Source organism: Alnus glutinosa, chromosome 3 (genome assembly GCF_958979055.1).
Source record: "Alnus glutinosa chromosome 3, dhAlnGlut1.1, whole genome shotgun sequence".
Taxonomy (NCBI): Eukaryota; Viridiplantae; Streptophyta; class Magnoliopsida; order Fagales; family Betulaceae; genus Alnus; species Alnus glutinosa.
Window position 1 is genome coordinate 29,867,422 of NC_084888.1, and position 27,689 is coordinate 29,895,110.

General features: G+C 39.6%; 2 protein-coding genes across 3 annotated transcripts; both read right to left on the reverse strand.

The window, feature by feature from the left end:
• Positions 1-3,579: 3,579 nt before the first annotated feature.
• Positions 3,580-5,855, reverse strand: LOC133864407 (glyoxylate/hydroxypyruvate reductase HPR3-like). Its single transcript, XM_062300735.1, has 2 exons — positions 5,297-5,855; positions 3,580-4,254 (listed from the first exon to the last, which is right to left on the reverse strand). The coding sequence occupies exons 1-2, from the start codon at positions 5,771-5,773 to the stop codon at positions 3,730-3,732; spliced, it is 1,002 nt and encodes a 333-aa protein (XP_062156719.1). The 5' UTR covers positions 5,774-5,855; the 3' UTR covers positions 3,580-3,729.
• A 2,752-nt stretch (positions 5,856-8,607) lies between these two features.
• Positions 8,608-27,503, reverse strand: LOC133862933 (UTP:RNA uridylyltransferase 1). Of its 2 annotated transcripts, XM_062298857.1 has the most exons (6): positions 26,166-27,488; positions 25,302-25,670; positions 12,431-12,654; positions 12,096-12,159; positions 9,798-9,994; positions 8,608-9,273 (listed from the first exon to the last, which is right to left on the reverse strand). In XM_062298857.1, exons 1-6 carry the CDS (start codon positions 27,477-27,479, stop codon positions 9,063-9,065), a joined length of 2,379 nt encoding a protein of 792 aa, XP_062154841.1. In that variant the 5' UTR covers positions 27,480-27,488; the 3' UTR covers positions 8,608-9,062. The 2 variants fall into 2 exon arrangements, with proteins under 2 accessions (XP_062154841.1, XP_062154842.1); XM_062298858.1 differs by lacking the exons at positions 8,608-9,273; positions 9,798-9,994 and adding an exon at positions 10,085-10,197 and having other exon boundaries at positions 26,166-27,503.
• Positions 27,504-27,689: the final 186 nt, after the last annotated feature.

The following is a 27,689-nucleotide window of genomic DNA, read 5'->3' on the forward strand; positions in this document are numbered from 1 at the left end:
GTTCTTAAATTTAATGCATATAGACTTAATAAATTATATGTAGAATTTTAATATTGGCTATCCTATTTGTAAATATTGAATACAAGTTATTGCAATGATGTGAATGCATTATTTTGTTCTTTGTTTTGTGAATTCCTATATTATTTTAAAAAAGGTCTTTTGAATTAATATCAATAAAAATTGAATACATATGATTTATATATGTTGACGTATTTGCATTCTTATTCCTTAATTTTAATTTTATGTATTAAATTAAATGTAGCATTCTAATAGAATAACACAACTGTTTTTTTAAATTACTTTGTACATTATTTATTACTTTTTAATTGGTAAACACCCGCGCATGACGCGGGTTATATGCTAGTATACATAATTCGGGAATCGCATGATATCTTTGTTAATTTGAAATCATTTGTGTCTATTGATTTAGATGTCATCAAGGTGGTCATCCTCGGGAAACGATAGGGAAGTCGCAGGAATGCTATTGTGGTATGAGAATATATCTAAGGACTTCATGGACTAAGAAAAATCTAGGAAGACGGTTCTTTAGATGCGCTCAATACTGCAAAAGCCCACATTGCAAGTTTTTTGAATAGTTTGAACCTTGCATTTGTGAACGTGGCAATGAGCTCCTTCTTGAAATGAGGGTGACGATTAAGACTTTGGAAGAACTTTGTAAACAAGCAAAAAAGGAGAAGTGATCACGTGTCCTTTTATTTGTGTTATGGGGATTATCTGTTGCACTTTTGTTAGTTTTTGTGTTATTTTAGATCAAGTGTCCTGGTAACAACAGATAAAATTGGTCATAATTGTATTTGAGGTATTGTGTTATTATTATTTGTTATAATCAGCTGTAATGTTATTTCTTGGACCTTAACATCTTTGAGGATCAACTTTGTGGCCATTGTTATTAAGGATGTAAAATGGGGTATCTTTTAATGTTGTTAATATAATTTGTTGTCCACATGAGTTTATTGTTACGTGAGTTTGCAAGTGAATCACAACTAAACATTAAAGCAGCTATGAACCTGATACACCAATAGCTTTTATAAATCTTTTCATCGTTTAAGTTGATCACTAGCTAAGGCTTACTATTTGTGTGTCCTTCAGTCCATGCTTATTATTTGTACACCATAAACACTAGCCCAAGAGAGTGTAAGAGTGGAGCACAATTCAAGAGGCCATTAGCTTACTCTGAATTAGACATGACATATGCACCTTAAATGATTGCATACGTACGTATATATAAGTAAAAACCACAAACAGGGTAAGCCACCCCAACAACTTCTTTTAGGTTTTTGACCCTTTCTTTATTTTAAATTTTTAGGGTTCGGCAAGCTCCAAAAATTTGGGAAGAAAAAACTCAAACTCGAAAATTGTTAGGGAAACTTCATAAAAGGGTATCAAACTATAGCGCTTTTTCACTTAAGGGTACCGATGTAGCAAAACGTTCAATTGAGTGTATACATTTATCAAAACCGTTCAATGTCAGGTATTCCATCAGCATCCGTTCTAAATTGATGACGGAAGTAGAGTCACATGACTTCCACGTGATTTTTAAGGGCAAAGTATCCATTTTGCCCCTCATCTAAAACCCAATACACAACACATAAAACGCAACAAACAGTATCACATAAAACGCAACAAACAGCTCTACACCCTTGATAAGAGAAGCCTGTTTTCACATATTAGAGGTGAAATAAGCTTGAAACTTTATCTTTCTGTGAAAGAAGAGGTTAAAGATTTGGAGCCTAATGGAATAGTACCCTCTATTTCTTCTTCTACTACTCATTCTGGGTTTTCTAAGAAGACGAAGAAGTTGCAATGACCAAGCTCAACCATGGCGGCATTGGCACAGCAGCAACTGGTTCAAGAAAACAAGCAAACACAGCAAACGCAGAACCATTCAAAGCCTTTCGAAGCAAACCCAGGTGAGATCAAACCTGTTGTGGTGATGATGAAGATCCCCCTGTGGCAGTGGACCACCCCCTTTGGGGAAGAGGTTGTACAGGAGGTGGAGCTTGTACATGGTAGGGTCGTTGGGGGCCACAACGGAAACAACGTGGCCCCTCTTGATACCGAGCGATGCGATCGAAGAGGCCACTTGGAGGCATCGACTGTGGGAGAATGGCCTGGAAGGCTTGCAGCAAGGTGAAACCTGAAGAAGAGCCGAGAGAAGGGAGACGTGGAAAGCGGTCTTGCACACCTGTCCCAGTGGCGCTGTGCATGCACCCATTGAATAGAGACAGAGTGATTAAGTGTAATTTCATGCACTAAAACAAAGTCCTTGCATGCTAGCTCCAGAATAGTAGCACTCATGATGTACGTGTTGAACTAACCTCTGGAACAGGCTTGTCATGATATTTTGGATTCACAAATTCAGTGACACCAAACTTCTTGGTTGTCAAAGAGATTAAGAATATACCATCGTCAATACATAAAAATAGCAACTTAATAAGATTATGAAAACAAAACTAACTCACCTCGTTGGATTCATGTTCGGCCACTTCCTCTGTTTTAACTTCCATAAACAGAGTATAACAGAGTGTATGTGATGGGTTGCCCACATGACGTACGCCTTGCTCTGCTCTGCTCTGCTATAAACGCAGTGCCATTTCCGGTGTAAAGAAATTATTTGGGTATAGGGCATATAACAAAAGAGTTTCCATTTCTATCGGTCATAAAATCAAAAAAGAAAAAGCAGACAGGAACAGTTTGATTCTCTAAGCAAGCAGGTTTTGGGTATCAATACCCCTCGCTAGGACATTTAAGAGTGTCGGGTTTTGATCCGGTTCCGAAATGAGGCGGTGTTACCAATGACTCGATTAGTTTTACAATGCTTATTCTATATTAGTTTTTCAGAACTAACGACTCTGTTAGAAGGAAAAATTACCAACTTTTACACGAATTTTCAAGTTGATGAGATCAGTCGAGTGGTCTCAGTTGGAGACGGGATTGCACGTGTTTATGGATTAAACGAGATTCAAGCTAGGGAAATGGTTGAACACGACGGCAATATTCTACAATTTTTCGAACCATACACCGCCACCAGGGCAAGAACCAGGTTTTATTGAGCCCAAGAACCTAGCTCTTCAGTCCTCGTTTCACACGGAACTGTGGTCTGTGGGCACTGGGCACACACGACAGCAACGAAGAATATGCGGCTACGAAATTTCCCAAGCCGCCCTTGTTTACTGAACTCAAAAACAACGACGAAGACAAAGCTTCTGATCCTTGGCGGTTGATGCTATTAATACGGTGTCGTTTGGGAGCATTTTATAAGTTTTGTCCTTTATGTGTATTTGAGCATTTTTTTTAAGGGGCATAACAGGAAAAACGCCATTAAAAATCACGTGGAAGTCACGTGACTCCACTTCCGTCATCGATTTAGAACGGAGGCTGACGGAATACCCGACATTGAGCGATTTTGATAAATGCATACACTCAATTGAACGTTTTGCAACATCAGTACCCTTAAGTGAAAAAGCGCTATAGTTTGATAACCTTTTGTGAAGTTTCTCCAAAATTGTTTTATTGTTTTAAAAAAGAAAAATCATTTTACAGAAATTAAATACGATATATTTTCTAATCAACTAAAAATGTTTTTAGTTTGATCACGATTTTTCAATCATACCAACCACCGAAAAATACGAAAATCATTTTACATCGAAACACAAACGGAGAGAGCATAATTTAGAGAATCACTTCCACAGAAATAGAATGATATGTTCATTCATTCAGGATTGGAGAAAGTAAGGGCTTATTTGAGAAGAAAGCTTCAAAATTTCCTTTGACATGGTCGCACATTGCTGCTAAAGATTCGGGCGTATGGACAGCCCTGTGTGGTGATAACACGACATTATCCAACGTGAAAAGCTGTGGGGGAACGTTCGGCTCATTCTCGAACACGTCCAAACCAGCTCCTCGTAGCTCTTGTTGCAGCAAGCACTGCACCAGTTCCTTTTCATTGATTATAGGCCCACGTCCTATGTTGATGATCACTCCTTCCTTTCCCAACGCTAACATAACCTCCTTATTAATCATGTGGCGTGTTTGGTCGGTCAAACCACAACAGACAATCAGGACATCACTGTCAGCTGCGAGTTGAACAACATTGGAATAATAGGGATATGAAACAAATGGCTTCTTGTTCCTCGAGCTGTACATGATTCTGCAGCCAAACGCCTCCAGCCTTGTTGCCACTTTTTGGCCAATGCTTCCAAACCCAACTATCCCAACTCGCTTGCTGCCCAACTGGGATTAGAAAAGAAACATTATGATAAGTAATTTCAACTGTAACAATTAATATTTATCATTTTAAGATTAGACAGGTTGTCGTCGGGGTGACAAGATCGGGATCCTCTTCATTTAAAGTGAAACAAGAATGGTTTATTTTATAGTTGATATTAGGTTTTATATATATATATATGGCTCGTAATAAAGTATTTCCATCCATTTTAAAGTAGCTATCATGAGCTACCTTATTTTTTCAACAAATGCTTCAAAATAGAGCATCGATCTCCATCCATTTTGTTACGGTGAACTTTCATATGAAAGTTCATTGTAGTAAATTTTAGTCCTCTTTTTTTTATTCTTTTATCTCCTCTCTTTCCCTCTCTCTCTCCATTCTCTCTCCCTCTCCCTCAACTTTCACAATAAAAAATCATTGAAAAATAATATTTAAAGAAAGTAGAGAGTGTAATAGATAATCTGTAAGAATTTATATTGAAAAACTAGTAGCTAAAATAGAAAAATGTGTATTTTAAGTAGCTAAAATAATTATAACCACTACTGCTAGAGATGCTGTAATAGTGTATATGTTGTCATATTATTTAAAATTGTAAATAACGTGGCACCATGCGTAAATGAGGTAACACTATGTATGCCATTAGATACAATAAAACAAAATCTTAACCGTAAAATGAATCGTTCTCATTTCACGTTAGATGGAGAGGACACTATGACCAATGCTTTCGGTTGAAAATTAATTATAATAGCAACCACAAATATTACCATTGTTTTTTGAACTACTTTTCATGTCACCATTTACATTGCAAGCTGTTGTGCTTGCAAATTATTTTCTCAAACATGAAATCTAATTAATCACTATCACAGAATCCCCATCTGATATAAAGCATTTTCTAGTTATTAATTTATCACTATATATATCAAATAAGAAGTACTATTTAATTTGTTATTCAATTTATATATATATACCTGAAAAATGCTATCACTACTTTCCCTGTAAACAAACAAATTGAATCAAGACATGTGAAGATCAAACAGAGATGATTACCTTAGAGCCAAGAGGAAACTCTCCTTTAGTAGGCCAAAGCCCTTTCCTCATATAACGGTCAGCAGCTGATACTTTCCTCAACACATCAATCAGTAGTCCTACCGCCATATCGGCAACATCTTCTGAGTACACATCCCCGGCATTGGCTATGGCGATGCCACGCCTCTGGCACTCCGGCAAGTCAATGTGATTAAGGCCGGCACTGGTGGTAACGACGAGCCGCAGAGAGGGGAGCAGCCGGATGATGTTGCCGGTGAGCAGATATCTTCCAGAAGAGAGGAGGGCTTGGACTGAGTGTGCATGGGTGGTCAAGAATTGGTCTAGAGGAAGTGGTGACTCCCACGCTTTCAACACCCGGAAATCTTTCAAGAACTGGTCCCCATAGAGTTGCATGATCGGCGGTGGCTCAAGGACTAGAATTTGTGGGAGCTCTCCGGACTCATACTCATGATTTACTTGATGATTAGGAGCTGCCATTGATGTTGTTTTGGGAGTTTTAAGAACTGAAATTGGAGGAAAAATAATTAGTTTCTTGTTGATAGCATAGCCCACACATCACTTTGTTTAATATCGAGCTGACAATAGACGTGCATACATCATGCTTTTTTGTTTGCTTTCTTCAGCGAACTTTCTCGATCTCCTCCACTTTGACCACAATTTTTTTTTTTTTTTTTATTGACCCTTCAAATATCATGTTTTTCCATTTCAATACCCACAAAATAAATATATATTAATTGGAATCTTTCAGGAATCACTATGTAGTGGTGGCCGGTGAATCTCGGCGCAAATGCAACTGTGGACGGATATGTTTCACCGTCTTCTCTCTCCTTCTTTTTATTAAAAAATTAAATTTTAATAAAAAATTAAATAAATAAAAAAAGTGATAAGGGATTATACTTTTTAATTAAAATCTATTTTTTTTAATGAAAATAGGGAGAGAGGGGACAGTCAAGTGTCTCCTCTCTATACTTTCCCGTTTGTCAAATTTTAAGGCGTGTGAGTTGTGTATACTTCACAAGGCCCTGCGTTATTGGCGTAAATTCCGTTTCTATGCAATACCCACGTGTGTTTAAGTAGGAGTGGTAATAGATGTTCGTGTATCGGGTTCAGGTTGTGTTAATGTATGAGTATAATGTTATATTAGTTAACTCTAATCTGACTTATTTAATTAAATAGATCAAACCTTTCAAACCTAATCCTCTAATTTTATATTGGGTTAATGTCGGATTCTCAAGTCATGTCAAAAATTGTCTGTCATTATGTCGTGTATCGAGTTCAGATTATGTCGAAACATGGTTATATATATATATATATATATAAGTCAATTTTAACTCGACCCATTTAATTAAATATATCAAACTCCTCAATCTTAATATTTTAATTAATTTCATGTTGAATTCGTATCGGATTCGCAGGTTAAAAATTGCTAACCTTATGTTTAAGCATGATATTTTGATAGTATCAATAGAAAATGATCAAACCATATGTAATTTTGGTAGAATTTTAATTTTTCTTTGAGGAATGCAATTTAGCAATTTTTCAACATGTTCTACACGCAGTATACTCAATTCACCATTATTTTTTTTACCAAAAAAAAAAAACACCCTTTTTTTTTTATATAATTAAGTATGTCATGTCAATTGAAAATGCTAAATAGCGAATCTCATTTTCTTTGGATAATCTTAGCTGTGTCTGGTTATACTTTTCTTTTCTACTTCTCTTTTCGCTCAAATAATATTTTGAAATTTACTCTCAAGTACACTTAAACATAATAAGCGAAATTTGACCTCTCAATATTTAATTTAATAGTTACACTGCTATACAGCTAAATAGCTAATAGACATTATAAAATACACAAAATTATATAAACAGCCATGATTCACGATGTAATTTATAATCCTCCAAGTCATGGGTATAAGATTTTATGAGAAAAATAAGGTACAAATATAAAAGAGAATTACAAAAACACCTGCATCTTGTTACTGTTGGGTAAATGCTTGAATTGAAGAAATAATAATTAAAAGTATGTGAATTTGTAGGATTTTAGAACCCTCACAATATGTTTAAGCCTCTCTTTTTCCCACGTTAAAGTAGTGACCGATAGAGAATCACACGTTTATTTATAGATAGGTCAAGTCTCTTATCCACAATCTAATTTGTTTCTTTCTATAAAGAGAGACAACTTTTGATAAAAAAAAAAAAAAATGATACTTTGTATTCTCTTGTTCTTTTTTCATCTTTCTCCGCTGGTGTGACATTGTCAATTTATCATTACTTTTTTCTTTTTTAATTAAAATTAACCTAAAGGATTGACAATGTTATTAATATTAAAGTTACTTCTCAAGAGTCGATAAAAAAGGCGTTACTCCCATATAAGTCAGTTTTCGTGAAATTTTCGTACTTGCAACAAAAAGTGAAACGATGTATGAATATGCCGATAGACATTTTAAAAAATAATTGAAAGGATTTGCAAGATATGAGGATGTAGCTTTGCAAGCCATACATGGGATTAAAATAAAATCCGAAAGAAATATAGGGTAGCTGATCAAATCCTTGAAAGCCAAGCGTGTGAAGATCTATTATGCCAACCAAGACATCCTCAAAGTGGATGTCATGATTGAGAGTGAGGGACAGAGAGTGGCTTTGGCAGAGAGAATAAAGAAATAATTTTTCAAAATAAATAAAGAATAAAAAATAAAATAAAATAAATGCTATAGAGAAAAATAAGAAAAGCTATTTTAGAGTGTATTTGAATAAGAAAACAAAAATTAACTTAATTTTTTAAATTTAGAGTGAAACTAAATTTTTTAAAACTCACCTGTAGCGAATTCTCCTTCCACTCCCTAAACTGATGGAAAGCTATGTACTATCCAAAATTTAAGTAAGCACTTTAGCTTTCATTTTACTTATTTTATTAAAAAAAAAAAAAAATCATTCTTCTTTTTCTTTTTTCCCTCACAAAGAAATTTTAAATGATAAAAAAAAAAAAAATAATAAAATAAAAAATAAAAAAAAAAAAAGCTAAAGCTATTATAGAATACATTTGAACAGGAAAGCGAAAAGTACAGAGTAAAATTCCTTCAATTGCTGGCGATGCTTATCTGAAGCATTTTTTCCGGAATTCATCCGGAAAAAATGCTTCTCCATGGCACACTTATAATTTTAATAATTACAAGTGTGCCATGGAGAAGCACACTTTCCGGATGAATTCCGGAAAATGTGCTTCTCCTAAGCACTGCTCTATATTGGTCTCCAATTTTTATATATATATATATATATATATATATATAATATATATAGATTATCATCCATACAAAAAGAATTTATATAAAAAGCAAAACTTCAGATTTTTTATCTGATTTAATCAAAAAATCCAGAGATTGATAAGTTTCAAACATATAGTACTTTCAAAGTTCCAATTCAGCACCCACACTTTCCCCAATAAGTCCACACAGGACATGCATGTTGCCAGCACGGAAAGGAGAATGCCCCTCACCTCCCCCGCAAGGGGGAAAAAGTAGGTTCACTGAATTATCTCTGATCTGAAAGGAAAGATCCAGACCAGAGGTCTACAGAACCAAACTTCTTTACACTCTTGGACATTTGAATAGAATCCTACAAGGCTAAATACATTCTATGGACAAAATGCCAGGACCAAAAGGAGGAAGATGGGGGGGGGGGGGGGGGGGGGGGGGGGGGGGGGCAAAAGACTGGTTACCTTAACCACAATTACATCTACATTCTGCTCAAACAAGCAATCGACACGTCAACTTTGAACGTAGGGTTCAAAGAGCTTCACACAAGGATTTGGATCATACTGCATAATGTCGGCTGCTCGTTCAAACTCCTCCCTCAGAACTTTTATGCTGTACTTATCCACCACTCGGCCGAGGTCATGAGATACCTCAAATGGATCCTCTATGCATATCAAATGGCGATCGTTCCCAATTCTCCTTGTCCAGTCTTTCTCTTGCTTGCTGTACATATTAACAGCGCGAAGAATATTCAGTTAGTCACAGGAACAGAACCAACTACAGTTTTAATTTCAATGAAAATGAAATCAGACATGTTTTAGATTCAACGAATTTAAAGAACTATTTTGTTATTTAACAAAATAACATTAACAGGACAACCAAGATTAATGCCAAAAGCTGAAACAGAAAATCTTATCTAACTGTCTAAACAGATTATCCATATCCAATTTTCCAATGTTGAAGCATGGCTATTAAAGCTAACAGTGATATATATTATAAAAACATACCCACAGCATATGTATGAATCCGACCTTCAACATGTAAGAAAGACCTCAACGAAAGGATTAGAATTAGGGGCAACAATCTGGCAACAGCTTTAAGGAAAATGGCAGACGTATATATGTTCCAATTGTCATTTATAAGGACAGGAGCCACAATAATTATTAAACTTTCCATAATCATTCCTCTTCTGTATTTCTAATAAGTAAACCAGAATTCTAACAAAGCCACCATATTTGACATCTAACCTGATTACGCTTCCTGTACGAACAGATATAACAGAATTTGCATAATCATGACGATATGCCCAATAATTGAAAAATGCCCACACCAGCTGAGCAATAGTTTCTTTGTTACGGGATCCAAAATCACATAATTTTTCAACTTGATCAAAGAAAGCACATTCAATATCATCTACAGTCACAGAGTAAGTAGGCTCCATTTCCTGAAAGTAAATAAACCAAGCAACAAGTTAGAAAATAGGCTGACTAAGTCCATGAGAGAAAGTACTGAGTGAGATAAAGGAAGAACCAACATGTCTAATACGATAAGTCTATGTACACCAATTTAAGGCCATAGTAAGCCACAACCCAGCAACAACCATGTTCCAAAACCAATTCTTGGTACGCTGTTTAATCATATGAAGGCCTAAAATATAATAAGTAATGTCAGACAAAAAAACAAACAAATCATTCAGAATTTTTTGAAAAACGATGTGGCAACCACCATTCGCACATTGAAATGCATAGGAAAGGAGCTCTTTGTTATCTTTTGCATGATAATAAAGCTCCATTTTGTTTTAAAATTTTGTACAGCAATATTATGTCTAAAGTATTTTTCGTACTTCCTTCCATTCAGGTGGGAAAAAATGGGGCCAAACTCTTATAGTGATGTAATTGATATAGAATAACAGTGTTACTATACACAATTAATAATTAAAACTGAAAAAGCATAAGCTCATACATAGTGAAAAGTTTCCTTTTCAAAAGACCATCCCAATGTAAACAATATCAATGTCATCTCAACATGTCCAGATACATCTAAATGTGAAGACTCCTCTCTAGTGCAGAATATTAGTCAGCGTCCAACTCCTTCAACAAACTCGGATACAAGACTCCTATCTAATAGATAATACCTTTAGATAGGATTCTGTAAATTCAAATATAGACCAAAAGGATATTCTTCATTACATGTAGGTAACATTCCACCAACATACAAGTTTGATTGTACAGAACACAGTAGTTTGAATTAGTAAGGTTTACAAGTTTCAGCCTTTTCATGACATCACATGGTTCACACTTTCTAATTTGCCTTATCATACTAAAGCAATTCATTTGTTGTTGTTAAATAACCAATTGTCCCTAAAGCTTAAACTAATAGGAAATTGTGAATTTAATAATTTAATTAATATTCTAGCACTTCCTTTCATGTGTGGGCTCAAACTCCCCTCACCCCCCAAAAATAAAATAAAAAATAGACCAAACACGTAAAATATTTAACTGGAATATGTTCGAACCTAGAACCTTTGCTCTAATACTATATTAAATCATAGTCCTAAAAGCTCAAGCTGATAGAAAATAGTCAATTTAATCATTTAATTAATATTCTAACAATTGCTATGAAGTCAAAGTATTCTTTTTTGCATTAAAGTTGAATCCTCAACCTGTGAGTTCAAGTATCATGACCGGAAGTAGAGGTGTTAAATGAGCTCAGCTGCTCGTGAACTCGGATTGGCTTGGCTCAGCTTAGTTAAACTCGATTCGGTCTCAGATCGAATAATAAATTAGTCATTCGTTAACACAAGAATTTGCTTGAATATTAAATGAGACATACTCGTATAAACTCGACTCGACTCGGATAAAATTCGTGAGCTCGACTTGTATAAGTTTGACTCGACTCGTTTGGCTCGAATCATTAGCTCGCTCGTATATATTTATATATAAACACATTTATTAATATATATGTATAAAAATAGGTTAAATAAATATAACACCGCCCCCTAATAAATATATATGTATAAAAATAGGCTCGAGCTAGATTGGATTCTCGACTCGTGAACCTAGCCGAGTTTGAACCAAGCTCAAACTTGACTAGGTTCTTTTTTTGATAGGTTCTTGAAAAGCCAAATTCAAACATTGATCCCAAACTCAACTCGAGCTCGAGCCAAGTCCGAGTCCCTAATAATGTATTTGAGCAGAGTCCAGCAACCCCAAACTCGGCTCGGCTCAGCTCAAATACAGCCCTACCAGGGAGCAAACACATAATAAGGAAAAACATACTAATTAAAAACCATACCAGGAGTTTACCAAATGATAGGGGACAGCTTTAGGTACATCCTGAATGGAAGCCCAAAAAGTACTTAATAGAATGATAAAGAAGTCGGCAAAGCATCAATTTATGTTTGTTATTTTGGTAGTTGCTAACACATTATCATACATTTTTACAACATACAACGCACAGCAATAGAAACTTGTTAGCAAGAAAATGTGGGATGACAAATGCCTTGCATCCTGGCATGCTTGAAACTGAATCAAATTAATACACACCTGTAAGCAAGGCAGGATAGCAGGCCTGCGCTGTTGTAAGAAATGTATGCACATTATGACGTACCTGAAAAGAAAATAGTAGTAGTTAAATAAGAATGTAATAAAGAGACACAAAAAAAGATAGTAATAGGCACATCCTCATCATAGGCATGTTTATGAACTGTGACTTTGAAAAAAAAAAAAGGATTGTGAAGATCGCACCAAATAGGTAAGTTCTTGTGATTCTATTTTTATTCACAAGGGTCAAGCAGTCTCATGATACCATCACTGGCAAATGTTGCTCAATTTTTAAGTGTTGAGTTTCAGAATACAAGTAAATATTATAGCTAACTTACGCATAGCTAGACAGGGTTCCTTGGTAAGTTACATTGACTCCTCTTGACTTGGCCCAATGTTTCACAATAAAAGCCAACTGTCGTAATCTCGCATCTATTTGAGCATAATCTCGAAGAAGCTTAGTATTTATGACAGCCAAAACATTGTTAATGCATATGTCACAGGAAATTCCAGTCACTGGATCCATAAGCTTTACTATGGGGACCCTAGCACGTGTCAGCGCCTGTAAACAAAACTTAAATCAAGAACCCATAAACAAATTCGCTTTAAATACAAAACAAACGAAATAATGATGTACTATACAAGAACCTATGAATGTGATTTCACACACCACCCTACACGAGGCAAAACTTCGGTTGACAGTGACTTGACACTTTTATGGTATGCTTTTCTAGAGCATTTTCTAATTCATAACCTCATGCAAGAGAAAAGGTCCCAAGTAACAATTTAACAGGCAAAGCCTTAAAAGAACAGATTTAGATGGAAAGGGCCACGCTGAAGAAGAAGAATATTTTTAGAGAAAATAACATAAAATAATCTGCAAAACTTATCACTACTCGATTTTAGGGCCAACAATCTGAAATCATTCAAAGAGGAACATAAATGTCATTTTCGAGATGCAACAGGACATAGGAATCCAACAACTTGACAATTTCGCAAAATAAACATGAAAATTTAGAAAATGATTGACATATTAATTAGCCACTTTATTGGTGAGTCAAAGTCCATATATTCCAATGCAGCCTGCATATGCATAATAGGGTTTAATGCCTAATAGGTTAATCCAAAAACAAAAACTTCCAAAATTATAAGAAAATGAAATTGTTGAAACTTCCAAAATCGTGGTATTTTACCAACACCCCAGTTTGGGACAGATTCCCAATTTATGAAAGCAGTGCCTTCCAGATTTCATGCAACCTTGAACAACCTATGGTAGTCTATATATTCAGAGTTCAACAGTCACCTAGTGCATCACAATAGCCAACAAGTTTTTTTTTTTATGAAGCACTAAATTTTATTAAAAAGCGTAAAGGAACCCCTCAATACACAAGAAGTATCCAAAGGAGCAACCAAACCAACCCAAAAAGAAAGAGACCCAACAAACCCGCGAGACACTAAAAACCTAAAAGACCTAAGACCCACGAGGCACTCAACACTATATCAAGTGAGCCTTGCCTTTCCGACGCCAAAAGGTTGCATAATCATCGCCATAATTGATAAAGCTTTCAAATTCAACATCTCTCTCCTACCTTAAGTTTTTTGACGCGCGACCATATATTCCCGATGAAACTCCTCTTCGCTAACACTGGCATCCAAGATAGCCAAAAGCGAAGCCTCATCCTCTTCATCGGGCGGATTAACACCCAAAGGGAAAGGGGATACTCCATCCTTCCCATCCCAGACCTCAGTGCCTTGATCCCACATAACAACCTCCCCAGACGGACTAAAACCAATCGGCCACTTCTGAGACTCGACTAGACAGCTCACCCTAAGGTCCTCACCCTTATCAGCTGATGGAGAGACGTAACGACCCAAATGAGAGGGAGTCCCTACCACCTCATCTTCCTTAACTAGGGTCGATGGCGACACGACCGGCATTTTAGGCGAAACTTGCCTTGCCGTACTCGAGTTGAGAAAACCGCTCTGTAAGAAACCCCTCTCCGAAGGAGTTTGCTTAATGACATCCTTCACAAAAGCTGCCTCGTCAACAAGGGGTGGCACCCAAGAGCTTTGCACTAGCTTAGACTCCAAAGGAAGCTCTGGCTCAAGAGTGGCACCCGAGAGAGGAAAATGAATCCCATCAGCAAAATCTAATCTCATCACCGCAACGGAATCAAAAAATAAACGCTCATCCATTTTCACAACTCAACCTTCCCTAGCCTTCCTATAATACTTCCCATTTTCACAACTCAACCTTCCCTAGCCTTCCTATAATACTTCTGGAACGGCTTTGAGGTAAATGCCATTGGACAAGAAAGACGAAGCCTCTCTCCCAACTCAACAGCCCCTGAGGAAGAACCACCGAGGAAAAGGTGAACCGGAGCCAAAGCAGACCCCTCAAACTTGAGAGAAGCTTCCAAAGACACTGTAGCTGATTCTTGCTCGAGCAGAGATGTCAAAGGAGAAGGACCGGAACTCACAGCGACAAGCCCATCCCGAGCAATGGAAACCAAAACCTCGTTACCCAACCGGTGGTCCTTCGAGAACATCTCAAACCCAACCTCCGGCAACCCCAACACCAAGCCATCCACCGGGACAAGCCCAAAACCTTCCTCCGTCAAGATCATCGGTGAAGAAATCTCATCAAAAGCTCCAAAAGTTCCTGCCAAAACCGAAGGTCCACGCCAAAGACTTTGGGCTGAAGGGAAGATCTAAAAAAAAAAAAATTAAAAAATTAAAAAAAAAAAAAAAAAAAAAAAAAAAAAAAACACACCTTAAAGCCCTGACCCGAAGACTTGCAAACTTGTTTTTTTTTTTATAAGTAAGAATTCATTAAAAAGCGCAGAGGGGCGCAACCCTAGTACACATGAAGTATACAAAAGTGCCCCTAAACAGAGGAAATGAAAGAACAAGAAAGTAAAAAGTCAGCAAACAACAAACTACCCGGGCTATGCACAGACACCCAAAGATATAACAAATTAAGCACCTTTCTACAAATAGCCCCAACTGAAGACTCCACATCCTCAAAAAGCCTAGAATTTCTCTCACGCCACAAGCCCAACAAAACACATAAAGAAACCTGCTTCTATATACGAAAAACAGGACCACGACCCAGCAAAGTGCCCCAATCCCTCAATAAATCCACAACACTACTAGGCATAACCCACTCCACCCCAAACAAGCTATAAAAAAAACTCCAAACAACCCGTGCCACATCACAATGAAGAAGAAGGTGATCAACGGACTCCCCATGCTTTTTACACATAACACACCATTCAACCACCACAATACCACGCCTACGTAAATTGTCATGAGTTAAGATCTTTCCTAAAGCCGTTGTCCAAACAAAGAACGCCACCTGCTTCGGAGCCTCAACACGCCATATACCCTTCCAAGGAAAAGAGACCGCCTCGTGACAAACTAAAGCTTTGTAGAAAGTCTTCACTTCAAAATTCCTCCTCTTGGAAGGATTCCACACCACCCTATCAACCTCCCCATGTCGAACCCGAGTAGAGTATAACTGATCAAAGAAGGACATCACCATCTCCACCTCCCAATCCTAAGCATAGCACGTAAAGAGAACATTCCAATGAACCACGCCTCCAACCACAGACATTATCCACCACCCAAGCATCAGGAGAACGCGCAATAGAGTACAAAGCTGGAAAACAGAGCTTGAGAGGCTTGTCCCCCCACCAAAGATCATGCCAAAAGCGAATATGAGACCCATCTCCCACCTCAAAACGCAAAAACTTGGCAACACTATCCCACCCCCTTCGAATAAACTTCCACACACTGACACCATAAGGCCCCGTAACCGATAAAGAAGACCAACCTCCCCTCACACTCCCGTACTTCACCTCAATCACCGATCTCCACAAAGCATCACGCTCTTGAGAGAACCTCCAAATCCACTTCCCCAATAAGGCTTGATTAAAATTAATAACATTACGAACACCCAGTCCACCAGCCTTAATTAGAGTACAGACTCGATGCCAATTGACTAAATGAAATTTAGTCTCATCACCCAAACCACTCCACAGAAACTCCCTTTGAAGCCGCTCCAGTTTCTTTGCTACACTCACAGGAATAGGGAACAGAGATAAATAATAAGTAGGAATGCTAGAAAGAGTACTGTGAATCAAAGTTACCCTACCACCCTTGGACAAATATAGTTTCTTCCAACTAGCCAACCTTCGTTCCACCTTCTCAATAACCCCATTCCAAATAGAAATAGATTTGAACGACGCCCCCAACAGCATACCCAAATAAGTCATCGGCAAAGACCCAATTCTACAACCCAGAATATGAGCCAAAGACTCTACATCTTCCACCTCGCCAATAGGGACCAATTCAGATTTGCCTAAATTGATCCTCAACCCTGACACCGCTTCGAAACATAAGAAGGTACACCTCAAATTTCGAACATGCTCGGCTTGAGCTCCACAAAAAATTAAGGTATCATCCGCAAACAGTAAATGATTCACCACTAAAGCTTCATTACCCATGAAGCCCACTGAGAAGCCTGAAAGCAAGCCTTGGAGCATAGACGCATTCAACATCCTGCTAAGCGCTTCCATAACCACCACAAACAGCATAGGAGAAAGAGGATCACCTTGCCTAATCCCCCGCGAGCTCTGAAAGAAACCAGAAGGGACGCCATTTACCAAAATGGAAAATTTTACCATAGAAACGCAAAATTTAATCTATTTCCTCCACCTCTCCCCAAACCCACATCTCTGAAGCATGTAAAGAAGGAAATCCCAATTCACATGATCATAAGCTTTCTCCAAATCCAGTTTGCACAATAATCCGGCCTCCCCTGACCGCCTTTGGCTATCCAAACATTCATTGGCTATAAGAACCAAATCCAAAATTTGCCTACCACCAACAAAAGCATTCTGAGAGTTCGAAATAATTTTCCCCAACACTAATTTGAGCCTATTAGCAAGGACCTTAGAAATAATTTTATAGACCCCTCCCACCAAACTGATAGGCCTAAAGTCCTTAACCTCCAAAGCATCAGCCTTCTTAGGAATAAGGGAAACAAAAGTCGCATTCAAACTCCTCTCAAATTGGCAACTATTATGAAATTCTAAAAATACCGCCATAATATCTTTATTGAGAACCCCCCAACATTTCTGAAAGAAAGCCATAGAAAACCATCTGGACCCAGTGCCTTATCCCCGTTCATCCCCCACACCACCTCTCACACCTCCTGCTCCTCAAAACCTCGTTCTAACCAAAGACACTCATCCGCATCAATGGAGGAGAAAGAAATACCATCCACCCTTAGCCGCCACGAACTCTGCTCGGTGCACAGGGAGTCATAATAATTTACAATATGATCCTTAATTACCACCGAATCAGAAGACAAAGCCCCATTGATCCTCAAAACTCCCACATGATTGTACCTCCGATGCGAATTGGCCACCCTATGAAAGAATTTAGTGTTATTATCCCCTTCCTTCAACCACAGAGCCCGAGATTTTTGCCTCCAATTAACCTCCTCAAACAGGAGAGTTTTTTCCAGCTCTCTGATCATGTCTGACTTCTGAACCCGCTCCTCCTCCACTAACCCCCGAGCTTCTTCAAAACACTCTAGCTCTTTAATACCTTCTAATAATTCTTTCTTCTTCTTCCCTACATCACCGAAGACCTCCGCATTCCAAATCTTCAAGTCCACTTTTAAAGCTTTCAACTTGCTAGCCAGCACAAAACTCGGCAGGCCTTGAAAATCACAAGACTCCCACCAACGTTGCACTTGTTCTACAAAGCCAACAGATTTGAGCCACATGTTTTCAAATTTGAAGTATTTTTTCCCCTCTCTATGCGATCCACAATCCAACATCAAAGGAAAATGGTCTAATAAAAGTCTAGGCAAACGACTTTGTGACACATCAGGGTAATGTTTTTCCCACTCCGGAGATAGCAAAAACCTATCAATTTTAGACCATACCTGATTATTGGACCAAGTGAACTGCCCTCCCTGGAGAGGAATATCCACCAAACTCTGCCCATGTATAAACTCCGAGAAATCTTCCATAGCAGCAGAAAAACCACCAACTCCCGATCGCTCACTCGGAAACCGCACCACATTGAAATCACCCCCAAAGCACCACAGTCTATCCCACCAACTCATCAAGCCAGCCATCTCATTCCACAATACCCTCCTCTCCCCATCATCATTAGGCCCATACACACCCCCAAAAGCCCATAAGAAATTATCTTCAACGTTACGCAACGAAACAGCTAAAGTATACCGTCCCATGCATTCATCAACCTTCTCCACAACCCTCCTATCCCACATAATCAAAATCCCACCTGATGCCCCACTAGCCCCCATATAACACCAATCCACATTATGGCAACCCCATAAACTTCGAACCACCTCACTAGTAATGACTTCCATTTTTGTTTCCATCAAACACACCAAATCAACATTCCATTCTCTAATGAGCCCTTTAATACACAATCTTTTATCCAGCTCATTAATCCCCCTTACATTCCAAGAAAGAATTTTAAGCTTCATTAACACAAGACACGCCCTTGCCCTTTCCTCTCCTTCTATAAGATTGCTCTCCCTTCTTTTCATAGTTAATAGAACAATCCAGCCGCTTAATCTCCCTCTGGCCTTTTACTCCTGATACAGAAGTAACCAAAGCCAAAGAATCAACCAAAGATTGGTCCCGCTTGGCTTCAATTTATTTAAACAAAGCCAACAATTTATCTTCAAATTGGTCACAAGACACTCCTACTAGTTTGTAGTAACCCTTCACCCTCTCCATCACCCATCTAGGAGACACATTCGAAGCAGAATCCTTGTCCAACTCCACTGCCAAAGGCAAAACCGATAATGGGCCCAAACCCTCCACCTCATCCCCTACACCACCCTCCACATTTACAGACCTGAAATCAAAATGGAAACTGAAATAGGACAACTCCTTTGAGCCCTCCTGCTCTCTTGGAATGCCCACAGAAGAAACACCATCCCCCTTAGAGATCAAAACAGAAACCAGCCCATTCCTAGACCTCAAACCGAGAGGGCCAGAAACCAAAGAAGGAGAGGGAGAAAGATCCGAAATAACCAAAGTGTCCGATGGGTCCGAAACAGCCCCGACCACCAGCGCATCTTCTGCCTTCAACGGATAGTCGACCACAGCAAGATTGGCCTCCGGACCCTCCAGACCAAGAACAGCCCCAGAAAAAGGTTCCGGTTGATAGACCAATCTAACCAACTCGTGGACAGCATTAGAAGAAAATGATCCACCGGAACCCTCTGGAGTCACCGGAGAAGAACCCATCCTCACCGACGGACCCGCTCCATCCTCCCTATCCGCTGCAACAGAATCAGGCCGAGGGCCCTGCACGGGACTGGAAAACTGATTCTCCGAAACAGAGAGACCGGCCGTTAACATGGGACACGACCCACCTGGAGGCTCAGAGACTGCCGGAGGAATCTCAGACCCGCCGCAGTCCAACGTCGACGACGGACCCACCTCAGGACGCCCTACCAATTCCGCTAACGGGTCAAAAGAATTGGGTTTTGGGGCTTTCGGAACCCAACGCAGTCTTCTCTTCCTATTCTTAATTTTTTTCTTCCGCCCAATACACTTGGACTTAGACCCAGGCCCAAACGAGAAAAGCCCTTCACAAATCCTGCTAAGAGCTTGATCCACATCAGCCTTCAGCTTCTCCAGCTGGCTTTTCCACAACAAAAGAGAGGGAAACCTCTTCTCCTGTCAGCTGAGAAACCGCAGAATCACCACAGAAGCTACCACCCTTGCCTCGAGCAGCAGACTTCATAGGCAACAGACTACCACCCATTCCATCCTTCACGTTCTCTACGCCACAACAGTCACAAAAATCCTTCTCCAATGGCTTCTCTGTTCGGGACAGCTCCTCCTCAACCGAGTGATCACGGCGCTTCTCGCCTACCAGAGCCACTGGATGAGGCAGTTTCTTTTCCACCCTCGGACAATTGGCACCTCTACGCAAAACTTCCACGAAGGAAGAAACTCCATTTTTGCTGGGAGAACCAAACCGGGATAAAGGGGACAGAAACTTCATTGACATCCACACCTCCTCCACGAATTTGGAACTGAAGCTACACGAACCGTGCCATGCCTATCCGGAACATTGAGAAAATCTTTGACCTTACCCAGCTCAAGAACAAATTTGCTCCAACCCCGCCCCTCATATCCTTAAGGGATGCAAATAAACCCTCTCCGACCCCCCACAGCGTAACCAGCCACTTCGAGAAATCTACCAGCTACATTACCACCTCGTCTAACAATGAGAACCTTTGACCCCTCCCTGAAAGACCTAACAAAATCCTTATCCCCCGGAAACCACAACAGACTCTCTATCGTCGAAACTAGCCACCCAATACTTTAAGCACCAAGCAAAACCAGTCCTGAAAAGTTCCTCCTCCTTTCTTCCACTCTCACCACCGAGGCTCCTTCTACCCCCGTAAACACAAACGACTTCGCCTCCACCCAGCACCACCTCTCCATCTTAACTATGTAATCTACTAGGAAGACAATTAGAAGAAGGGGGAAGCAAAAAGGAAGTTAATGAGTTATTTGAAACTGATAATCTTTATTCCTAACTTGCAAACTTTTTTAAGGTGGATAATGGGTTTCTTGTTGATATTCTTAGGCTTGAACCCATTGAACTTAGAACTCAACCCAACTAACTGGCCCAAATATCATCTGATCCGATCCATCACTAATCGAGAAAGCCCTAGAAACACCTTCAGCCAATAAATGACAGAACTGCCCTTCGTCTCTATCTCTATCGTCTTCTTCACTGCAACACTGGAAAGCACCGCCGACAACCTAGAGATATCAAGCTCGAAGCAGTTCACCATTGTACGCCAACACCAATGGAAGCAAATCAAGAGGAGTCACAGACACCAGCTTTGACCCCACCGTCTTCTCATCAACTCTGTCCACCGAACGTAGTACTACCGTGTAGGAGCGACTGGATAGAAGACCCTCCTTCTGTTTCCCCCCCGAAACAGGCACCTCAGAAACTAGTGGCCACTCCTTTGCTTCGAGGAAAGCCAACATATGCTGTAACTCACCCACAACCCAAGACCAACCCCAACCTTCACAGCCTTCCGGGAGCCAAATGGCCCCTTTTCGACCACCCTTAGCGTAGGCTACCACCTCTAGGTAGCGGCTGACCTTGTTACCACCCCCTCAAACTATCAAGGCTTTCACATCCTCCCGAAAATAATTGACGAAATCCTTCTTCACTAGGGCTGTCAATGCCTCCACAACGGTGGCCATCAACCATGCTGCTCCTTGCAGACCCAAAAAGATGAACCCACAAAACCCCTTCCTCCTCTCCTCTAGGCGAAGTTCAGTAGCTTCTGCCTTCACCAAAAAGGAGAAGCCTTTAGCTTCCACAGTGAAGCAACGCTCCATCTCTACCGGGACTAAAGAATTGGACGGTTGAGATGTGAGGGAGACCGCTGAGACTGCACCGGAGGAGCCATGGCCGATCGGAAGTAAGCCCAAGTAACAAATCTCGCGAAGTGACGGACTCGGCCGCAAAGAGAGAGAGAGAGAGAGAGAGAGAGGAACAAAGTTTTCTTTTCACAGTCAGGAGCACAATTCCCAAAGCAATCTATTAACGTTTCCTAACAAAAATGAATTAAGGAACATGGATCCAAATAGGGGGTTAATATCTTAGTAGCATGAAAGTAAGGATTAAATCTTATCTTCACCCTTTCTCTACTTTCCCCAAAATACAAAGGAAACTAAATGTGAAGAAAAAAAAATTAAATAGGACCATAGCCAATAAGTTCCCCATACAAGATCAGAAGCTCTCACATTAGGACAAACTGTGTTCATCATGATATGACAAAAAACATATACAAACCCTTATCGACGTTTCCATAGTTGGCCTTGCCAATTAAGAGTTATCTTGAGAATATAGAAACTTCTTTAATACGTATAGGCCACATTTGGTACTGTATATAGAGGCTGGATTGGATAAAGTTATCCATATCCAATGTATGGCATGTCCTTTGAGACTGGATATAACAATTCCTTTGGATCTTTTAATACTCCATATGGTGTATATAAATAACAACACAATAGGGGAGGTGACATTATTACATACCACCAATAGGGATAATTTGGATTTTTTTTTTTTTAATAAGTAATCGAGATATCATTAAAAGCATAAGGCGCCCCCAAGTACATAGGAAATAAACAAGATAAAACACCTAGCTAGAAGGAGAAAAAAGAATAAGGAAATCATGACAACTAATCACAAAATGAGAAATAAAAGCAACTGTCCAAAAATACAGAGTATTAAAAAATAAAGCTTTAATCTCTTCCAAAATTCTCTCACGGTCCTCAAAACTTCTGCCATTATTTTCCTTCCATAAACACCATAACAAAAACTAGGGCACCGTTTTACACACAGCATCACTCCGGGCACTACCAACAATCCACCAACACGCATATAAGTCGACCACTCGTCTAAGAATAACCCAAGACAGCCCAAAGCTTGCTTCAACTACCCGTCTCACTCTAGTTGAATACAACACCCTGAAGAACGAGGCAAAGACATCCACCTCCTAATCATAAGCCACTCTAGCAAAGCTTACATTCCATTGATTGGAGCCACCCGAAATCTCGAAGTGAGCCTCAACAGGCATCTTTTGCATAAGCAATGCCATATAAATTTGAAAAGGCAAAGGGCCATATCCCCGCACCACAGATCATGTTAGAAGTTAAACTTTGAGCTATCTCCCACCTCAAATCTATTATGGCTAGAAAACTTCCCCCAACCCCTTCTAATATTCTTCAATAATCCCACCCCATACATCCCAAAAGACTCATTAGAATACCACTCACCCCACGAACTATCAAATTTAGAGTCCATCACAACTCTCCACCAAGTCACTCTCATACACATAGCACCAAAGCCATTTCCCTAAGAAAGCACAATTAAACAACAGCAAGTTTCAGACCCCCAACCCTCCCTTTGAGACCGGAGAACAAACCTTGGACCAGCTTACCAAGTGATATTTGAACTCTTCGCCTAGCTCACCCCATAAGAAATCATGTTAAAGCTTCTCAATATGTTTAGCAACACCTACAGGGAGAGGAAAGAAGGATGTGACATACATAAGTAAATTGAAAAGAGTACTCTTAATAAGGGTGACTCTACCACCCTTAGACAAATACATCATTTTCCAACTAGCCAACCAACTATCAATCTTTTCAATAACACCATTCCAAATAGACTTGGCCTTGTAGAAAGCCCCCCCAACAGAAGACCAAGATACTTTAAAGGCAAAAGGGAAACCCCACAGCCCATAATACCAGCCAATCCATCTACATAGCAACATTACCCATAAGAACCAATTCTAATTTAGTCGAATTGACCTTCAAATCCGAGACAGCTTCAAAATATAAAAACATGCACCGCATATGGCGAAGATGATCTAGGTCAGCCTCACAAAAAATCGAAATATCATCCACAAACAATCAAACCTTATCCCCACGAAAAAGCCAAATAACAATCCCCCACTCACTACAGCAAAAATCATCATACCCAAAGCCTCCATCACAATGACAAACAATAAAGGAGACGAAAGGTTCCCTTGTCTTAAGCCATGGGAGCTACTAAAAAAACCAATGGAAGTGCCGTTAACCAAAACCGAGAGCCACACTGTGAAAATACAATGGGTAATCCAAGAACACCACTTCCCCCTAAAGCCACACCTCCTCGACATGTACACCAAAAAATCCCAATTAACATGATCATAGGCTTTTTCTAGGTCCAGCTTACAAAGAGCGCCCGGCTCCCTACATCTTAATCTACTATCAAGGCATTCATTGGCAATAAGAACAAGATCTAGGATTTGCCTACCTTGGATGAAAGCATTCTGAGACTTTGAAATAATTTTTCTAACACCATCTTAAGCCTGTTTGCTGAAATATTATCAATAATTTTGTAAATGCCACTCACAAGACTAATCGAGTGAAAGTCTTTGGGATCAACAACCCCTAGGATCTTCGAGATGAGGGGATAAAAGTAACATTAAGGCTCAGTTCAAACTTAACTCTAGCATGGAATTCGTGAAAAACCAAATAATATGGATTCTTGTCAATTTGTCTTAAAACTGCAATTTATCACCTTGCCATCACTGCCAACAATCTCAAGATTACCACATGCCGTTAAATCTTGCCATCAGCAACATATTTCCAGCCACTCGAGTTTGCCATCAATGGCCAACTACCACCACTTGAGCTTATCAGCAACATTAACCATCAATTTTTTTTTTATTAGTTATCCTTTCGACCACAGATCTCTTAACATCGACAACAACCCGCCAACTATAAAATAAATAGAGTTTCCTATATTTAATCCAATCCAAGTATGTTCTGAACTTGGGGTAGGAAACTCTTTATCCAACCCAATGCAATACAATACAATACAATACAATAAATATAGTCCAGCTCTTTATAACCCCGTGCCAAACATGGCCATATTTATATAACCTGACAGGCTATACAAAAAAAAAAAAGAAAAAAAAAAAAAGCAAATGGATTTTGCTCACATGCTATGAAAGGCCAATGATATTTAAAGAATCACAGTGTACATAAAATAGCAAGCGTCAGTTCCCAAGAAGCAGTAGCAATTGGCAAAAAAAAACCCAAAATAAGGGGCATCCGAGAGCATGTAAGAGTACTCTTATAGGCATGCAAGAAAGTCCACAACTAGCAAATGCACCAGGGGAGGCGCAGCTCACATGGCTAATAAACTCGACTGAAAAAAAAAAATAAAAATAAAAAAAAAAATAAGAAAGAAAAGAAAAGAAGAAGAAGAAAGAAAGAAATAAAACGCTGAATTGCTGGACTGAAATCTACTCTTCTAATATAAGAAAACAATAAAAAGTCACTACTTACATTTATGTTCCCCTCAGCAACAAAAAGGACCATGAAAATATGGCATGATAATTTAACTTAAGAAGGTGACATTCAATTCAGGTTCTTCTGCCATGCCCAGTCATTTTTCATCATCTAACTTAGGAATCAAGGGCAATATAAGCAAACTACTTAATCTAAGGATCTAAACTGGTCTACAAATGCAACATCAATATACACTACAAACAGTTTCAATCAAGTAAATTTTAAGAGTGTCTACTCTTTGATTATCAAAAGGAGCAATCTAATATACCTGCACATTTTGGAGATTATCTGACTGCAAAATATCCGCCAACCTTAATAAGATCTCAGACTTGTTAACATCCGCATCCTCAATTGCAAGACAAACATCAATATCACTTCTAGAAACACCAAAAGAGCTTGCACATGATCCATAAAGATAGAGCCGAGCACTAGGCCATTCTTTGCAAACTAATCTCTCCAATAATGCTAACAATTGCTTCTGTTGCGCCTTCTCTTCCTCTGCAGGTACTAGGGACTCAAAAATTGCAAGAAAAGGTGCATTTAATCTGTGTATGTCACTTCGATATTGCATCTGTCTTTTTAACATTCTCATCCTTTGGCTAAGCAGTCGTTGCCCTCTGCTATCTGACCTTGCATCCTGATGATAACAAATACAAGTGAATCCCACATTTTTTTTTTTGATAAGTAATTGCAATTTTATTAGAAGACAGCGTAAGGCGCCCCTAGTACACACGGAGTATACAAGAAGCAACAGCCTCACAACCGACCCGATAAGGAACAACCCACAAGTGAATCCCACATTTAAACCGTTTGTTTCTCTTAATTAACTTTCCACACAAAATTTAATCTTCCAACGCTAATAATAACTTCAACCTCTATTCCATTCAAGAAGATGTCCCTTGAGAATACACAATGATTGACATTTTTTCACTAACAACGGCTAACTAGCACAGTATATGGAAGCTAAAAGTTCAAAACCTTAAGTATTCATACATCATATTTATATCATAGATCTCTATTCAAATATCAGTTCCATCAGGATAAAACTTTATTTGTAAATTCCAAATATTTTAAGCCTATTTAACACATCATAAAAGAATAGAAAGAAACAGAAGCAATACAAATAGTCAACCTTCTCACGAGAAGTCCGATGTTTGCGTGCGCCATTCTTGCCATCAGATTCATTCTCAAGCAACAATGAATCAACAAGCTGTTCGCCAATATCATCTAGTTCATTACTTCCATCCTCCTTGAACTTGTCTCGACCCTGAAAACTATTGCCATCACCAAATTCAACAATCTCACTATGCAAATTTGATATGGACTCTTCAATGTCCAAACCCGATACCGAAGGAAGGTTACTCCCCGCTGTCAGCCCCGGGCGATCAAGCTGTCTACTGAGCCTCAGCTCACTTGACTTTTCACCTTCCATTGATAATCTCCTCAGCCTCTCATCCTCAGCATCCGAGGAAATATAGCTACTACCAAATTCAAGATAATTTGCCTTTTGCTTATCCACATTGTGCTCTAACCCTCTCCTCCTATTCCCAGAATCCCAATTCCCTTTTCCCCTCGGCTTGCGCGGAAACCCCGGTGGTGGAGTAGACCGATAGTTCTCACTGTGGTACTTATCGCCTCCTCGTCGCTCTTGCTCTCGAGAATCATAATTCGCCCGCTGGAAAGCATTTGAATTTGGATTAGAATTCGAATTCGAATTCACCCGCGGCTCGAATTGCCAATTCCTATCCAACCCATTATAGCTTCTGTTACCCAAACCCGCTTCGCCCTCCTTCGGAGCGGTGAACTTCGTAGTATCCAAAGAATTATGAGAAATCACATTTGACAAAACCTCAGGGCTCCGAATTTCGCTAGCGAAAGAACCGAACTTGATCTTCGGCTCTTGATGTGTCTGCTGCACGGTAAACTTGTCGATTCTACTATTGCTTCTGGCGTCAATCCCAGGAAACCCTACTCTTCTGGGATCGTCGCCGAAGAGACTGTGATTTGGTGGAATTTGATTTCCGGAAAACTGATTCCGAGGAGGAGGAAAAGGGTTTTGCGGAAACCCTAGGAAGTTTGGAGGGAAAGGTTGAGGAGGAGAGAGCGAGTGGGGCCAAGGAGGAAGAGGGAAAGGAAGATCGGGGCCGTTGGAATTGTACGACCATGGTGGTGGCGCGAAGGGGAGGGGAGGGCCAACAGCTGCGACGGCAGGATCAACGGTCGGAGATTGTTGTTGTGGCGGGGTTTGGCGCTGTTGGTGCTGCTGCTGCTGCTTGTGGAGCAGAGAGAGCAGGAACTCGCCGCCGTTTGTCGCCGGAGGAGGCAGAGCTCCACCTCCACCGTCGCTCATTGCGCGTGGGCTTGGGTGAAGTTCTGACGAGAGAGAGCCAGGACAGAATAATTGAAATGCTATGAAGTTCTGTTTTTCGAATTGAAGTTGGACCATCTGGTCTCCATTGGATTCGATTATTTATTACTCATTAAAGGAATAGGGAATCTCTGGTGTGATTATTCTGATCCCTTACTTGGGTGCGAGTGTTCAGATTTCAAACCTCACTGCGTTACGTGAACGATGTTGTGGTCGTTTACAGCCGTTTATGCGGATTGCACGGTCGTAGAGGGTCTACAGTTAATAGTGGCGGCGCTTTTAATGTCG